At 38.5% G+C, this 19,567-nt stretch overlaps 1 protein-coding gene across 4 annotated transcripts in view; it reads left to right on the top strand.

The window, feature by feature from the left end:
• Positions 1-19,567, top strand: part of LOC127443396 (myotubularin-related protein 13-like) — a 158,811-nt gene that overhangs the window by 97,844 nt on the left and 41,400 nt on the right. For all 4 annotated transcript variants that reach the window (XM_051721598.1, XM_051705860.1, XM_051713684.1 and 1 more), the window contains one exon: positions 693-761. In XM_051721598.1, the coding sequence (XP_051577558.1) occupies positions 693-761 (69 nt within the window). The remainder of the gene's footprint in view (positions 1-692; positions 762-19,567) is intronic.

Here is a 19,567-nt window from a genome sequence, read left to right as displayed (position 1 = left end):
GTGATCTTTTTTTTTTTTTTAGTTTTTTTATTATTGTGCTATAAAACCGATAGCTATTTTTTCATTAAAGTAATAGTCATCTGGCTTTGACTATTTCAAAGAACAAGTTTCTAATGAAATTTAATACACCACTCCAAAAGCAGCTGATTTTTTTATTTATTTTATTTTTTATTATTATTCAACAACTGAAGCTTTGATTTAATAGCTTGTCCATTTTAAATATGACTCGATCATGTCGGTTTGGAATGCAAAATATGAAAATACTTATAAATTGAAAATTGGAAGTCTGTCAATTGTGTCAAGATTATATAACATATTAAAAGCATATGCATTACGATTTACTGTTGGTTTTACGCTGAATGCTCTTGCCAGGATGTTATCAAAAACAGATGGAGATAGATGCTGTTTTTAACGAGGCATGATTTTTGTTTACCCTAAAAATGTGTTCATTACCAACGTGTTATGGGAATAGTGATAACCCACATTTGTTATAGGAAATATATGATGGACGGACATGCTGCGTACCAACATTATGACATTTTGTAAGAACTTGGTATCAACTGTTATAAAATGTATAAAAATGGCAAGTGATGTCATTGTGCACAATTGGCCAAAGCTCTTTTAATCACCAGCTCTAATTTGTATACTTAAGTGATATCGTGTAACATCTCCCTGTCTCTGTTTACCCGCAGGACTGTTCCAGCTCAGAGGAATACACTGTGGCAGCAGCATTACTGCCCCTGACGACAGCCTTTTACAGGGTAAGTAAGAGTGAAATGCCTCATGAAATCTCGACAAGCACAGTTTTCTACCCTTTGATGATGTATTTTCTATTGAAACAGGAAGAGGAGTATTTGATTGTATCAAAAAGTAGTGTAGTGCAATAAGAGTCACCGATTTTTTTTGGTCCATTTTCCTTGAAGAGAAACACTGTACATTTTAAATGCTTATCTCTGCTAAAAGAGAATTTTGGCAACTTCTAGAAGTAATCTAGCTTATAGATGACCTCAAAAACATATGGACTAAAAGCCACAAAACTGTCAATTTCACTGGGTTTTTAAAGCCAGGTCGGCTGCAGGCGGACTTGCATCTCCAGTTACTAGCTTTTAATCACGGCCCAATTACAGTGGCAACAGTGTTCGTTAATGCTGGAAGGAGGTTCGTTTTTACACCTGTCTCCATCTCATCCATTTATTTAAGACTGATACCTTGTCTACACCAGACACGAGAGGCATGGCATGATAAAAGCAAATCGCAACCATTATAATCAATGATGCTGTCTATGAGGGGGCCTGGGTAGCTCAGTGGTAAAGATGCTGGCTACCACCTCTGGGGTTTGCTAGTTCGAATCCCAGGGCATGCTGAGTGACTCCAGCCAGGTCTCTTAAGCAACCAAATTGGCCCGGTTGCTGGGGAGGGTAGAGTCACATGGGGTAACCTCCTCGTGATCGCTATAATGTGGTTCATTCTCGGTAGGGCACGTGGTGAGTTGGGCATGTTTGCCGCGGTGGGTGGCGTGAAGCCTTCTCATGCGCTATGTCTCCGTGGCAACACACTCAACAAGCCATGTGGTAAGATGCGCGGGTTGACGATCTCAGACGCGGAGGCAACTGGGATTCCTCCTCCACCACCCGGACTGAGGCGAATCACTACGCCACCACGAGGACTTAAAAGCACATTGGGAATTGGGCATTCCAAATTGGGAGAAAAAAAAACCAAAATGGATGCATCTGTCATGCCACGCCTTGTCAGGCCAACAGTAAAAGGATGCCCTGTTCTGCGCTGGCACTAATTAAACTGTTTAGAACGTTTTCTTTGGCACGTCCAGTGTAGACAGCCTCGAGGCGTTGCGATGCAACATTGCTCACGTCCGGTGTGTAAGGCTATGTGCAAGGCTCATTTGATGTGCCCATCGCAGAATGTAACAGCAGATAGGCGTGAACATTATTATAACCTAGTTCAGTTTACATTTGGCACAAAGGGAAAAGGGGGAGGAATCTGCATTTTTTTTTTTTTTTTTTTGCCTGCAAAAAAAACTCCAAAGGGCTGAAGGGATTTGGCTGTTGTGGGGATGCAGCTTTTAACACAAATTCATCACATACGCAGGTTTTTGTTGTCATAGGGATAGACACAACTGACTCTGTTGCTTTTTAATTGTGTATGCTCTGGCTGCTGTGCTATTTATCCACAGTGACTCACTCTGTGCACAGGGGACATGTGATGTAGTCATGAGATGATATGTTGGTGATCCTCACGTCCATTTGCCATGACAATAGCACTTGCTCAAGCCCAGTCTTAAACCCCTAACACTACATTTGGACTACATTTGCATGGTCAAAATAACCCAAACATGTAGAGATAAGATTACTTGTCCCATCCAGGAATGGGTTTAAATTCCTTTGGGATTGCAGTGTCCATCGAAAGCAACAGTTTGGGATTCTACGATCACAGTCTGCGAGTTTTGTTTATTTATTTATTTATTTATTTATTTATTTTTATTTTTTATTTTTTTTGCAGAAATATGTGAGTGGTGCTTACCAGTGCAAAAATTGCCGGCACGATGCTAAGGGTGTTGTGGGTTGTTGCTAGGGCATTGCTATGCAGTTGCTAAGGCGTTGTAAGGTATTGTTATGGTGCATTCACTCAAATTATTTACACCCTCTGAGCTTGTAATTTATTAGTTTCTATGGCAACACTAATTAAGCCAAAATGGATCCATGTGTGGCTTTGTTGTTGATTACAGCAAAATATTTAATCACATAATTTTATATCAAGCAGAAATACTGTATATGTAGACTACCTTTAACCGTTGAGGCCACTGCCATTTTTTACATGACATCACAATGGTCAAGTCAGAGCTTTGTGATCTAAATTTCTGAGTTGGCAAATTGTTCTACAAAGTCCTGCGTAGTTACTGTAATTCCGACATGACTTGAACTCACCATTAGTTGCTGTTTGCTAACTAGGGTGTTCTTTGAGCCCAAGTCTCTATAATATTCTGATCCCAAGGTATAGCTTGGGTGCTTTCTTCAATATAAGTCTGAGGGAGTTTTTTTGCACATTTTATCGTCCACCAGTCAAAAATTCTACATTTGTTTGCTAATAAAAATAATAGCACACCTCTCTTTAACTCACCTCATGATTTGAAGTGTCATGTAAGTGTTAGGGATGCACTGATACCACATTTTCTCTTCTGATCTGATACCTGGAATCTCAGTATTGGCCGATACCGATCCGATACCAGTGTTGTTGTATCAGTTTAGAATATCTATATCTTTACTCTGTGATACTAATTGGGGGTACTCTTCTATATGCAAAGAAACACAATGCTCTAACTACACATTATTTCAATATAAATGTGTTGCCTATTAAGAAAAACTTTATTGTTAACTAGTCTACTGGATTGTGTAGCAGCAAAATTAACAGTAGTTCAAGGGAAAAGAAGCCAGTTTTCTTTGCACAAATTTTTCAACTTGTATCTGGACTTCATATTCAGGTCTCAGATCTCTTTTTTGTTCACTTTAGTTGTAAGATATCTGTCCACTTTTCATTCACATTCTGGCACCAGTCAACATAATTATTGTTATAATTTGTAAACAAATAATAATTACAATAATAATAAATTATTATTATTATTATTATTATTATTATTGACTTTTAGAATTTTATAAAACAACAGTAATATATTTCAGTCGTGCACCTTTAACTTTAAAACACTGTGGCTTTTATTTTGAAGGAAGCCCTGTAAGTGTCTGTATTTGGCTAGTTCACAGTAGTTTAATTTCGCTTCCTATTTAAAAGCTGAAATCTGAAATACTCCTCTGGTGCCATTCTCAATGCATGTTATAAGCGAACGGAACTATTGAGCATCTACATATGATTGATTATTATGATTGTGTGTACATGTATTGTGGCGGAACGACCTGACCCTCCCTCTCATCATCATCGCCCCGCCTCTGAGTGCTGTCCTTCAGCCAGGCTCATGATGGGAGTTTGGCAGGAGAAGAGAAGAGGCGCATAATTAATAAGCCCCATTTGGTCAGCGGGGGAATGAGGCACACCTGATTTGTATCACCGCTGCCAAATAAACACAGAGTGTTTCTGTCTACCTCTTGCTCACCCTGCCACAATATACAGTATATATTGATATTACTTTAATGGTTCTATGTCAGTTTTTTAGCTTAACAGTAACGACCCTGATTAACACACAGTATCAGATTTAGATCGGGCTCGTCGAAATGATAACCGATCCATCTAAAAATGTCAGTATCGGAGACGATACCGATCCATGTATCGGATCAGTGCATCCAGAGTAGGTGTCACAATTTGATGGTGCAGGATGAGTTACGTGCCAAAGTTTTATAAATAGTATGAGGGGTTTGTTCAAATGCTTGACTTAAGGCTGATTTATACTTCTGCGTTGAACCTATGGCGTAGGCTCTGCGTAGTGGCCAACAGGTTGGTTTGCATTTATAGTTCTGCATTGGTGTGTCTGTGTCGTTCTGTGAGTACAGTCAAAATGCAAATTATACGTTCATTAATAAACAATGGCAATGTAAGCAACCTAATTCGAGGATTATTTTTAAAATTATTGTAGCTTTAAAACGAGTTCAAAGTATGTGGGGCTACGCCGTAACAGCCGTAGCTACGCATAGCCTATGCCATAAGTTCGACGCAGAAGTATAAATCAGACTTTAGCAAGCACCACTAATGAGTTATAGGGATGCGTAATCAGGAATGTTTTCAGTTATCGTTCATCCTTTTCATTGACGAGATCCTCCTGCCACTCAAATCATTCCCGAGAGCATGAGATTCCAGTGAACTGTTCAAGTCTTTCATTAAGACATCTGAAAGCTATTGCTCCAGCCCTTGAATTTCCTGTTTTTCAGTTGTCCCGTTTTAGATTTGCCATTTTTATATAAGAGCAAAGCCTGATTAAAGCATTACACAAAAAGAGCTTACAGACAGGTTTACAAAGCCCTAGGTGATAGCAATAAACAGTTAATTTGGCAGGAGAGATAAGTGATACCTCGTTTGTTTTTTTGCAGTGCTCCAGAAGGAAGATTTCTCCAGACTTAGCAAATATAGGCTATTGGCATTCAGTCTACTCATGCAAACCAAAGACAAATTTATTAAGGTCAGCTCTATTGATATATTTCACAGATCTCCTGTAATTAATTGTAAGAAACCACCTTGAAATGGTTCTGCTTCGCATTCAGGGCTGTCCTCAGATGATCCCTGTGTCTCACCACAATTAAATCCTTGTCTGTGAGTCAGTGCTCTACATTACCCTCCTCTACACTCCCAGTAGCATTATACACAGCATGTTATTGAGGTCGGCTTGTTAGCAGATGAAGGCTTGAATGCTGTTGTATCTGTTTGTTTCTCTCCTGCCATTCTACTTGGGGATGACCAAGCAAGTATGGACATTACTGCAGGCTCAGTAGAGCTCAATCCCTCAGCTTTTGCCATTATATAACCTCTGCATTTCCACACAATAATGAGTACAGAAGACTCAACCCCAACTAAATATAAACCTAAGCTAGATCTGCACAATTAATCGTATTTTAATCGCGATCACGATTTCTGCCTGTGACGGTTAAGCACAATTGTCTGCGATATTAGTGAGCTAGTAAACAGAAGTTTAAAGCCAGGTAAAGTTGCAAATTGTTGTTAATTTTCATGATATATCTCTGAGTTCGGTTTGTGTGTGTTGCTAACGTGCGCTGACTGGATTATTTCGAGGGGAGAGTCTCTGATTTCATGAGGACATACAGTACATCAATCATTACCTCTGTTTATTAATGAATGATAATTAAGGTCAAAAACAGTAAAAGAAGAAAAAGTGCAAAATCTGGCACACAGTTACTCTTAATTATACTTGCATTTAAACATTTTTATATCAAAGTTTTTCCCTCAAAGATCTGCTCCCTTTCCATTTACCTACAAAGCAGAACACAGCAGACTGCACTGCTGTCCGCTTTGTTGTTATTTAGAACCTAGCCATGCATTTCGACATTGATTATAGGGGAATTTTACATAACTTGAACAATCTTCTACTTGCTTAATGTTTGTGCTTAAAACATTAAAGAAATGTTTCCATGATGTGGACGCCCTTAAAGTCACCTCAAATGTAGGATGAAAAACAGTGTATAACTGGCCAACTGATTTTGTCACCTAGTGACACCTGGTACATTATTATGTACCTTGTGAGAAATCACGCGCTAACACACACACACACACCATAAATATGCAGGCTGGTTAGTTTTGCCAAAGCAGGTCAAAAGGTTTCTCACATGTAATCAGTATGCATCTCATTATTTTTGCAGAGTCTTTGAGCTCTGATTAATTCTCATTACAAACACACAGGTCTTCTGAGAAGTACTTAGCCTACAGGCTGTTAAATGATCTCTATGAAAGCAGGTCAGCTGACATTCGGAGCTTTCATTCACAAATCATCACTTATCAGCTTGTCCCCGCTCATGGAATGGTTATAGTCGACACTTACAGGCCATTTACGTGTGTGTGTGTGTTTGTTTATATTGTTGTGGAGACATTGGGTATGGAAGAAATTAGGTCAAAGCCTCACATCTTCCAAGTACTCGTATGCTGTCTACTTGTCTTGCTCAAACCCCAAATTGTTATGAAGTCTGTCCACGAATTTGTCTGCCTGTGAAAGCAAAAATATTGCAAAATGCATCACAATCACATCCAGTCAGAACATATTTGATGTTTAATACAGCTGTGTGGAGAGAGATTTGAGATTTCAGTGAGGGCGGAGCCATCCTTCACAACACTGCATTTAATGGAATGCATACAATAGTGAATATAGAACAGACTTAACTTCAGAAGTAAGAATCCCAGTTATTGTATCTACAGGGAACTGATTTTTTTGTATATAAAAACAGCCCTACTGTGAGCTCTGAGGTTTTTAATTGATGGTATATGCATCTAAATACCATACCTGTACAGTAGGCGGCGCTGTTGTTGTTCTACAAACATTTATATTGGTCTCCTGCCTGCACCTCCAGCTGTTAGAGATTAATACAGTGTTGTGAATTTCTTCTGATTTCATCTAATTTTTGTGTATTTTTCATACTAAATTGTTTTAGATCTTCAAATTACATATAAAACAACCTGAGTAAACACAAAATACAGTTTTCAAATATGTATATTTATATATATATATATATATATATATATATATATATATATATTTTATTGAAGCAAAAAGGTTATCCAACACCTATATCACCCATGTGAAAAACTAACTGCCCCCTTAAACTTAATAGCTGGTTGTGCCACCTTTAACAGCAACAACTGCAACCAAACGCTTCCGAGATCAGTCTTTCAGGACACTGTGGTGGAATTTTGGCCCACTCTTCTTTGCAGAACTGATTTAGTTCAGCCACATTGGAGGGTTTTCCAGCATGAACTGCCCATTTAAGTTCCTGCCACAGCATCTCAATTGGGTTCAAGTCAGGACTTTGACTAGGCCACTCCAAAACTTACATTTTGCTTCTTTTGGCCATTCAGAGGTGGACTTACTCCTATGCTTTGGATCATTGTCTTGCTGCATAATCCAGTTGCGATTGAGCTTCAACTCCAGGACTGATGACGGATGTTCTCATTTAGGATTTTCTGGTAGAGAGCAGAATTCACGTTTCTCTCAGTTACTGCAAGTCGCCCTGGTCCTGAAGCAGCAAATCATCCCCACACCATCACATTACCACCACCATGCTTGACCCTAGGTACGATGTTCTTTTTGTGGAATTCTGTGTTTGATTTACACCAGATGTAACGGGACCCCTGTCTTCCAAACAGTTCCACTTTCGACTCATCAGTCTACAGAACATTCTCCCAAAAGGTTTTAGGATCATCAAGGTGTGTTTTGGCAAAATTTAGACAAGCTTAATGTTCTTCTGGGTTAGCAGTGGTTTTCGCCTCGCCATTCTTCCATGGATGGCATTTTTGGCCAGTGTCTTTCTGATAGTGGAGTCATGAACAGTGACCTTTACTGATGCGAGAGAGGCCTGCAGTTCCTTGGATATTGTCCTTGGCTTTTTTGTGACTTCCTGGATGAGTTGTTGCTGTGCTCTTGGAGGAATTTTGGAAGGTCGGCCACTTCTAGGAAGGTTCACTACTGTGCCAAGTTTTCGCCATTTGGAATAGGGATGTGCAAAATGACATAATTTCAAAATCTACAAGTAGGTGGGTTATGTCGTCAGTAAAGCCCTGTATAATTAGGCTGGAGTAATTTCCACAAGACACCAGTCAGACGCGTTGCTTTATAATAGGCTGTAGACACTAAGCACACTGCCTCAAACAGATAGACTATTCAAAAAATAAATAAGCTTAATAACTATAACTTTTGTATGCACAAAACTGACAAAGTCATTAAAAAGAGGCTTACGGATTTTGTATGAAACAGCGGGAACATTGCTCCAAGCCGAAAAAGTAAAATATTGTTGTGCCGTTTTTTTTGCTACAGTGTTTTTCCCCCTTAAATGCATGTTTTGCCAACACCTTTTGTTGTTCATGTCTTCATTACATAACAAATAAAATTCATAAATGTGAATATAAATTAAGTAAAAATAATAGAACTAATAATAACACACAGAATGCCCAAAACAGCATGTGGGTAACATTATTCATCACCTCCCATAAAATCGATAGTGTTCATACACATGAATATCTATGATAGCGTTCGGGTGTATAAACTGAGCACAAAACAAGAAAATAAAGCACTAATAATAAGCCCTAACAACAGGTACTGTATTACATAGCCGTGAAATAATGTAATGTAATTTAATGAGCCGCAAATTTAGCCTACCTCTATTTCATATATGAATTCTAACAGCTAAACTCTTTTGTGTTTGACTTTATAATTTCAGCTACAGAGTATTTAAACTACACTTAATAAAAATCTAAATATAGAAATAAATGACACCTCAAATATATTAAATATCAACCTCATTAGAACAATCAAAAATGCAATTAAAAAAGGTGTCCTACCTTCCTCTTGGACGATAGGCCAAACATCAGTGTTTCAAAAATACCACGATAATAAAATAAATCTGTCGATGCATTTAAAATAAATACAGAACTGAACAGGGCATCAAATTTTAAACATTGTCCTCACCATGTTTAAATTAAATGTGTTTCAAATGCCAGCTTGTAATCCGCTGAGAGACAATATTTTTTTATTCATGAGAGAATAAAGAAAAAAAGGTAATATAAGTAAATAAATAAAAAATTGTCTAGATTTTTCACAGACAAAAATGCCGTAATCATTAATGCATTAACATGTTTTATTCAGAAACAAAAGCTGCATGTTCAGGAAAGAGACGCATGTGAAGCCTGTTGACACCTGCTGCAGAAAACACTCTCTCGGCTGGGACAGACTCGGAAGGAACAGTGTGAGAGACTCATTCATTCACCATTGGAGAGGGTTCTGGTCCAGGTCCATGCAGTGATCTTTGCCATATATCTCCAGCTCTGTAGGTCGGCTGAGCTAAGCATGTTTGATTAGTATTCCTTGGCAAAAAAAAAAAAAAAGCAATTGATGGCCGTTATCGCTTTTCCATTTTCGCTTCTTCAACACCAGATGAAGATTCTACCCCCTGACTCTGAGCTCACATCCTTGACCTTCTGAGCATTATTGACATTATCTTGACATTATTTTGCAAATATTGCATTGTACTACATCAGTTCTCACTTTTGTGAAACTTGTCCAGGCAGCGCTTGTTTTCCGCGACGTGACTCGCGCTAACAGTTTAGCGCCTGCTGCAAATATGAGGTAAACCGTCAGATTTATAAAAAGAATGTTTATACTATACTTTTTTATACTAATTGTAATAGTATTTGTGATTTTGAAAAAAATATTGAAAATATTGGTCGACCGATAAATTGGCCGATATTCTGACTTTTTTCATTATCGGGATACATTTTCCCATTTGGCCAATTTGTTTCTTGAGGGCGCTGAGAATTGGCTGCTTGCATGTGAAGCGACTGGGACATGTAAACGACCAGTCACAGTTAGTTTTGTTGTTATGTGCCATCGTGTTACTACAATAATAGATAAATAATAATGTGCAACACAGTCTCATTTAAATGGTCCGCATATCAGAGCCGTGGCAGACACGTTTGAGCTCTTCATGTTAAAGTACTCGCCTGTTTCATTCTCCCTGTCTCTCCTCAACAGTTCCCTGTAACTTTTAACTGTCTTGTCTAATGATAAAAGTCATCAGGGGGCCTTGGTAGCTCAGCGAGTAAAGACGCTGACTACCACCCCTGGAGTCGCGAGTTCGAATCCAGGGCGTGCTGAGTGACTCCAGCCAGGTCTCCTAAGCAACCAAATTGGCCTGGTTGCTAGGGAGGGTAGAGTCACGTTGGGTTAACCTCCTCGTGGTCGCCATAAATTGGTTCACTCTCGGTGGGGCACGTGGTGAGTTGTGCGTGGATGCTACGGAGAACAGCATGCCTCCACACGCGCTACGTCTCTGTGGTAATGTGCTCAACAAGCCACGTGATAAGATGCGCGGGTTGACGGTCTCATACGTCGAGGCAACTGAGATTCGTCCTCCACCACCCGGACTGAGTCACTACACCACCACAAGGACTTAGAGCACATTGGGAATTGGGCATTCCAAATTAAAAAAAAAAAAAAAAAAAAAAAAACGGAACACTCTCCGTAAAAAAAAAAAACCTACAGATTGTCGGCGGACGATTTGTCGGACTCGATGTGCATAGCACCATAGGAATGTATTGTTACCGTACAAAAGCTAGCTTTGAACGAACATTCGTACTGAAAAAAAAAAACGGGTTTGGTGTGAACAGACCTTAAATAACAAGTTTTATATATTTTCATAATTTTTTATTCAATAACGTCATTCGCAATGCTTCATGGGGTTGTAGTCCATCCCTCATTATGTACACAGTCTTGTACCTTTTATGTTGTTTTTTTTTTTTTTGTCCTTTTTCAATACTTTTTTGCTTCAAATCAAAGTTTGTAATGTTGTGGTTCAACTCGAAGCTGGTTCGAACTATTTTATGAAGGAATTTTTGAAATGGAAAAAATACTTCCGGAAACAAGATGGCTGAAAAAGTGGGTTGGCACTGTTGCACACCATATCCTGTTGCTTGTTGCGGTTGCAGCTGGTTAGGACAAAAACTCAGATTTACATTGAAGTGCTAGCTTTTAGAGTCCATTGTTTTAAATGGCTTTACCTGTAGCATGGATGAGACAAATCGGCCCTGATCGACACTTACCTGATCGGTATTTAGATTTAGTATGAAGCATATATTCGAAAATGTAGTTTGTTAGTTTATGCCACCTTCAAACCTATAGGTTTGTAGTATACTAAGTATGATATAATGGCACATACAGTATAAATATCTCCCATTTTCTGTGTGTGTTTTATGAGACTGTGAGAATACATTCACACGTGTTTTGCACTTTCACCTGGGTTAGTTGGGTCAGTGTGGCACTACTCCAGCACATTGTCGTCTTTCCCAGAGGGCTATGCTGTACTGTAGTCAAGGTCTGCATGCCATTCGACTTGGGAACATACTCAACATGCTCTGTTCACTCTCTCTGGGTGAGCGTGTCAGTCTGTGGTCTGTTTGCATTTTAGTCAATATTCAATCTCAAAACATTGCTTCGCTCTTTAACGAGGTCGTCAGGTGTCATTGTTTCTATACTGTGAAATTATGTCTGCTGTGATATGTGGGAAGGTTGTGGATTATCTCAGTAGGTGGAAGTCCTGAACTGTTGTTTAGCTGAGCAACAGTGGTGCACACTTGTAGTTTGTTTGTATGAATAATGCTTGTATAATAATTTTAGTGAATAATGCCCTGTACCTGTGTTTAGTCTGTCCGGAGATGTTGATAAGCTGGGAGTGTTTAATGGGCACATGTTCCCCTTCTCTGCTCATTCACTTGTTGAGTACTTGTTTGAGAAGTTGTAAGTTATAATTTGCATTAGTTTTGTCACAATACAAAAATTTCAGTAGCCGGTACCGATACAAGTGAAATTTCATGGCTCCCGATACCAATTTCGATACCACAACAAAAACATGGTAATGTGCTATTGAACACACTCCTTTAGCCTATTTAAAGTTAAAGTTCAATGTAATAAAAATGAAAAGAAATGCATGTTTCCTTCAAGTTTTTCTCAATTAAGTATGCATTGCTTAATTGTTTAGTAAGTGTTTGTAGTAGTGCCCTAATTATTTGTAATTTTGTTTTTAGTTTTTTAGTTTTAATTTTTCCCAAATCCTGTTTTCCTTTCTTTCTTTTTTCTTTTTTTCAGAATTCCAAAGTTTAATTTAATTTCATCATCAAAATGGGGTTTAATCAAATTTATTATTAAAAATTTTAACAAGCGAATGTAGAACTAGTACTTTTCAACACACGATTGCATGTTTAACGAACTTCTATTCAGTACAGCAGCCCTCTTGCTTGTGATATATTGCTTGATTTTTATTATTATTTATGAATCATTATTTATTATTATTATTAATATTACTACTTTGAATATTACATTTTACTATACATTAATATGCAGTTTTTCTGTTGCAATTTCTTCAAAATCAGGTTTCTAGCTTTTATTTTGAATTGTGCTTTTACAAACTTCACTTGTTCTTATAAACAGTTCGCTACATGACCCAGTGTGATCATTAAAGTGCAAATGCTGTGATTTAATTATATAAATATATAGTTTACATGTGCTGCGCGCTTCACAGTGGATGAGTGCTCTGGTTTGTCATCTCATACAATGTGAATGATTCTCAATGTCTGTGGATTTTCCAGTGTATGAGCAGTCAGCTTCACACATTAATTTTAAGCACACAGCTCATGCAGACTAAGATTGCAGCCTTTCGCGGTGTAATAAACACACTAGGACATATCACGATTTTAATTTGATTAATTGTGCATTTCAGTGTAAAAAGGAGTAACAGAGCACAACCTCAAAAACGTGAGTGAGCATTTGAAAGCAGTCGTGTGTCAGAGTACCGGTACTTTTGACCATACTAGTTTGCATGCATAATTTGCACCTACACCTGTGGTTGGCATGCATAGTTTGCAATTAGCCTACCTCTTTTTAGATGTTGCGGCACTCAACATCTAGATAGCTTTATTGAAAATGGGAGCAAAATTGTTTTGTTGTGTCGCACTGCGTAATCCTATGTGACTGTTGTAGGTAAGGGAGATGTTTTCAGTTATATTGCTCACTGAATAAATCAAATAAATAGTAATATCTGTTACATATTGAAATAAGTAATTCCGGGTTGACACTGTACGATTTGATCGCTTAGTGTGATATGTTCTCCGACGGCCAATTAATTGCCTTGGCAATGAATCTTAACCTCCTACAAAGTTCTGGCAGTGACTACTGCTACGATGGCCAGATGAGATAAAACACACAGTCAGCGCTGTCATTCGGGACGATTGGGACCAAAATCATTACTACGATGTGTATCGTTCAGTCTGACCAAATGTCACACAGTGTGCCATGGCTTTTACCCAAGATCTCACTGGGATCATACAGTATCATACAATCCGACAAGCAACAATCTTAAGAACTGTAAAAATCGCACAGTATGCACCTGATTTAACTTTCATATTATGGTGGAAACTCAAAAAGCAACGCATTACTTTGTGTTAAATCCAAAAAGTAATCTGAATATGTAACGCTTGTTACAACTAATGCGTGATCCTCATCACTGTGACTAGCTCTTAATGATCTAGGATGTGTATGTAAAATCTGTGAAATAATATTGTTTGTGCACACTTAGTTGTTTAAAATGAGTAGAAATGTATTTTTCCTCAAGATCTTAACATTTCTGGCACTATCCAAATCGCCCAAGCCATTCCTTCAGCCATAGTTTGTGCTGAAAAGAATTTGGAGGGTTAGCTATTGTCAAGCTGTAACATTAATTTCTTGTCGATCTACAAGCTAATAAAACCCCCACTAGGGCTCTAACTGGCCATAGCTTGACCTTCCCCTGTTTAGTTTGCATTGTGGGACATGATTACAGCATGTCCAGCATACCGATGGGCCAGATGGCTCTGTTTGTTCCATCATTTAACATTTTGCCCCCATGTTATTTGTTGCTCTTTTTGTTTGACATAAATCATAATTGTAAATGCAATGTTTTATTCTTGATGTCTTTTAGGTCATGTAGACACAATTACTTTACGACACAATGCGTTTATCTTTGTCACCAACATCTTGGCAGGATGCTGATGGATTGATTCACTTAAAATTAGACTATTATGATTCCACTCTTGGCTCTGCAAAAGGAATGTCTTTTAGTATTAAGTAAGAAGGGATTTGTTCCAAAATGTTGGTAAATTACTGCGTTACCCTATGCTGGTCACAGATCAAAGGGGGATAGTTCTGTGTTTTGTCCTCTGACACGACTGAACCGGTTGGTTTTTTATTACTACTGGAAAATCTGTCTGGTTTTATGCGGTTTCTAGCTGGTCCAAGCTGGTGTAGATGCTTGATGAGCTGGACTACCATCTGGTAAGGCTGAGGTCTACCTGGTTGACCATTTTAGCCAAGCTGGAGCTGGTAGACCACCAACAAACCAGCTATCACATTCCAAAAAAACAGCTTGACCATCATAAACAGGCATCTTAAAGGGTATCTAAAGGGTGACAGAGACTGTTGAGAACAGTTCAAGTTTATGCAAATGTTTAGCGATACAAGGCGGCACCTACCAATGGGGAGTAAAGACGGTGAGAACGGCTACAAGCAACCAATAGTACATCGACTTGGCGAGAGTGGGTGCTCAAGCAGGAATGAGTCACAGTAGCTTTTTGTGGTCACAGCAGTTATTGTGCATTTTAAAGGGATAGTTCACCCAAAAATTAAAATTCTCACATCATTTACTCATCCTCATGCTGTCCCAGATGTGTATGACCTTCTTTCTTCTGCTGAACACAATCAAAGATTTTTAGAAGTATTTCTTATCTCTTTAGGTCCGTACAATATTAGTGAATGGGTGGCAAAATTTTGAAGCTCCAAAATCCACATAAGGGCAAAATAAAAATCCATATATTCTGAAGTGATTTGATAGGTGACGGTGATGAACAGATCAATATTTAAGTCCTTTCTTTTTATATAAATTCTCCTCCCTTCTCAGTCAATTTCCACTACACTTTCACTTTCTCATTCTTCTTCTTCTGTTTTTGGTGATTCACATCCCTGTGGCATATTGCCCCCTAATGGGCTGGGAGGAGAATTTATGACAAAAAATGACAAATAATGATCTGTCTCACACACACCTGTCATATTGTGTCTGAACACATGGATTTAACCACTGGAGTCGTATGGATTACTTTTATGCTCCCTTTATGTGGATTTTGGAGTTTAAACATTTTGGCACCCATTCACTTGCACTGCCTACAGAGCTTAAATATTCTTCTAAATATCTTCATTTGTGTTCTGCAGAAGAAAGAAAGTCATACACATCTGGGATGGCATGAGGGTGAGTAAATCATGATCATTTTTGGGTGATCAATCTGGCACCAACAATCATGCCACACTCCAAGTAACTGAGATCACATTTTTTCACCATTCTGATGGTTGATGTGAACATTAACTGAAGTTCCTGACCCATATATGCATGATTTTATACACTGTAATGCTGCCACATGATTGGCTGATTAGATAATCGCATGGATGATTGTTGGTGCCAGACGGGCTGGTTTGAGTATTTCTGTAACCGCTGATCTCCTGGGACTTTTACACACAACAGTCTCTAGAATTTACTCAGAATGTGAGTGCCAAAAACAAAAAAACATCCAGTGAGCGGCAGTTCTGTGGATGGAAATGCCTTGTTGATGAGAGAGGTCAACAGAGAATGGCCAGACTGGTTCGAACTGACAAAGTCTATGGTAGATCAGATAACCTCTATGTACTATTGTGGTGAGAAGAATATCATCTCAGAATGCTATTAAAAAAGCATGTTAAAAACAACAACAACAAAAAAACAGCTCTGGCACTGCTCTGTTTCTCCTGCTGCATTTCTTATAACTTATAACTTTGTCTTTACAAAATGGGGTCTAGACAGACCCAGAATATATGCAATCTCTCAAAGATTCAACCTGGTCAGGTTTAGTTATCTCTATAAAAGAGAAAAGAAATTATATGAATTGAATTTGTCTCTGGAGCACAGTTTGACATGGATAAGTCAGTGTACTGGGGTCTCCTGGTGTTGAAATACATATTAGACATTCCAAGCTTTGTAGGGAAAGATAAATTTACTTAATCTAAACAAAACTTCACATTAATGTCTGTGCTGGACATTTCCCAGTGATCGAGAACCACACTTAACGAAAAATGCATATATGTCAGAGTGAAATAGACTCTAATGCTGTAGTTTAGACTACAGTGGCCAAGAGGTGCACAACACAACCAAATTTGCGAAACAAATAAAAGCTAAAAACACAACGGTAATAAGCCACAGCACAATGGAATAAAGCCACAATACAACAAAATTAAGTCACAACATAACGGAAAAGCCACAGCACAATGGAAATAAGCCACAACACAATGGAATAAAGCCAAAAACAACTAAATTAAGCCACAACACAACGGAAAAGCCACAGCACAATGGAAAAAAGCCACAACACAATAAAATTAAGCCACAACACAATGGAAAAACCACAGCACAATGGAAATAAGCCACAACACAACAAAATTAAGCCATGACACAACAGAAAAGCCACAGCACAATGGAAATAAGCCACAACACAACAAAATTAAGCCACAACACAACAAAATTAAGCCACAGCACAATGGAAATAAGCCACAACACAACGAAATTAAACCACAACACAACAGAAAAGCCACAACGCAATGAAATTAAGCCACAACAGAACAGAAAAGCCACAGCACAACAGAATAAAGCCACAAAACAACAGAAAAGCCAGAGCACAATGGAAATTAGCCATTTCAGAAAATTTATATTTATAAAAATGCTGTACTTATTTGTTCTTAAGTGCTCTGGACAATGCATTGCATACCTGGTTGGGTTTCTACCAGAACTCTTATAGCATATAATTTTATCAACATTTCCAAAGGTATCAAATCAATTTAAAATCAAAAAGACATTTCTAGCATACATGTAGTCTCTTCTGTTTAGATTTTTATGATAGAAACCCCATTACATTTGACCGGGGAACTTCTCTTGTGAGTGACTTGGAGTGGCATGGGCAGCTATCTGCTTCAACCGAGCAGCCTCATGATCTCGCTTGCATTGTCAGACTGCCTCACAATATAAATACAGTGTTTACCTTTAAATAATATTTATTTAATTTGTTTCGTTTTTTCGTGTGACTTAATTTTTTTGTGTTTTGGTTAATTTTTTTGTGTTGTGGCTTTTTTCCGTTGTGTTGTGGCTTACAGGTGCATCTCAATAAATTAGAATGTCGTGAAAAAGTTCATTTATTTCAGTAATTCAACTCAAATTGTGAAACTCGTGTATTAAATAAATTCAATGCACACAGACTGAAGTAGTTTAAGTCTTTGGTTCTTTTAATTGTGATGATTTTGGCTCACATTTAACAAAAACCCACCAATTCACTATCTCAAAAAATTAGAATATGGTGACATGCCAATCAGCTAATCAACTCAAAACACCTGCAAAGGTTTCCTGAGCCTTCAAAATGGTCTCTCAGTTTGGTTCACTAGGCTACACAATCATGGGGAAGACTGCTGATCTGACAGTTGTCCAGAAGACAATCATTGACACCCTTCACAAGGAGGGTAAGCCACAAACATTCATTGCCAAAGAAGCTGGCTGTTCACAGAGTGCTGTATCCAAGCATGTTAACAGAAAGTTGAGTGGAAGGAAAAAGTGTGGAAGAAAAAGATGCACAACCAACCGAGAGAACCGCAGCCTTACGATTGTCAAGCAAAATCGATTCAAGAATTTGGGTGAACTTCACAAGGAATGGACTGAGGCTGGGGTCAAGGCATCAAGAGCCACCACACACAGACATGTCAAGGAATTTGGCTACAGTTGTTGTATTCCTCTTGTTAAGCCACTCCTGAACCACAGACAACGTTTGAGGCGTCTTACCTGGGCTAAGGAGAAGAAGAACTGGACTGTTGCCCAGTGGTCCAAAGTCCTCTTTTCAGATGAGAGCAAGTTTTGTATTTCATTTGGAAACCAAGGTCCTAGAGTCTGGAGGAAGGGTGGAGAAGCTCATAGCCCAAGTTGCTTGAAGTCCAGTGTTATGTTTCCACAGTCTGTGATGATTTGAGGTGCAATGTCATCTGCTGGTGTTGGTCCATTGTGTTTTTTGAAAACCAAAGTCACTGCACCCATTTACCAAGAAATTTTGGAGCACTTCATGCTTCCTTCTGCTGACCAGCTTTTTAAAGATGCTGATTTCATTTTCCAGCAGGATTTGGCACCTGCCCACACTGCCAAAAGCACCAAAAGTTGGTTAAATTACACCAGTGGTGTTGGTGTGCTTGACTGGCCAGCAAACTCACCAGACCTGAACCCCATAGAGAATCTATGGGGTATTGTCAAGAGGAAAATGAGAAACAAGAGACCAAAAAATGCAGATGAGCTGAGGGCCACTGTCAAAGAAACCTGGGCTTCCATACCACCTCAGCAGTGCCACAAACTGACCACCTCCATGCCACACCGAATTGGGCAGTAATTAAAGCAAAAGGAGCCCCTGCCAAGTATTGAGTACATATACAGTAAATTAACATACTTTCCAGAAGGCCAACAATTCACTAAAAATGATTTTTTTATTGGTCTTATGATGTATTCTAATTTTTTGAGATAGTGAATTGGTGGGTTTTTGTTAAATGTGAGCCAAAATCATCACAATTAAAAGAACCAAAGACTTAAACTACTTCAGTCTGTGTACACTGAATTTATTTAATACACGAGTTTCACAATTTGAGTTGAATTACTGAAATAAATGAACTTTTCCACGACATTCTAATTTATTGAGATGCACCTGTATGTGTTCAGCTTTTCTTTTTTCTTCTTTTTATTAATTTTTTTTTGCTGTGCTAATTTGGTTGTGGAAGGAGAACTAAGTAGCAAAGACAATCTGTCATAATCCATGTTCTGAGGTTTTGAGAAGAAGAAATGAGATGGTAATCTGATCCGAGTGGGAAGCTGTAAAGAGAGGCACAAGGCAAATGGAGGGTGACAAAGACGTCATGCATGGTGTGCGATCCCCCAAGTTCTACATCTGTATGGTCAAATGCGATGCTGAGTCCTAACCTCATAGCTTTAGCAGATATCCTTTCAAAATCACAGGTGATTTGGTTCACGTTGGAGAGCACAAAATAAGGCTGTTTACAAAGTCTTGCCACATCTCTCACTGTGAGGCCTACTGTATGTGTTAAAAAAATTATAACCACTAAAATGAGTGATTGCTCCAAAAACCTTTTGCGCTAGTGTGTTATTTTCTTGTTTTCAGCATGCTTTTTAATGGACTCCTCTACAAGCGACCATACAGCCCAGTTGGTTTCATGAGCTGTGAGGACCTGAGCTGACTGAGACTTGATTTTACCTGT

Source organism: Myxocyprinus asiaticus, chromosome 1 (genome assembly GCF_019703515.2).
Source record: "Myxocyprinus asiaticus isolate MX2 ecotype Aquarium Trade chromosome 1, UBuf_Myxa_2, whole genome shotgun sequence".
Lineage (NCBI taxonomy): Eukaryota > Metazoa > Chordata > Actinopteri > Cypriniformes > Catostomidae > Myxocyprinus > Myxocyprinus asiaticus.
Note: the sequence above shows the minus strand (reverse complement) of the source record. Positions and strands in the feature narration are given on the sequence as shown.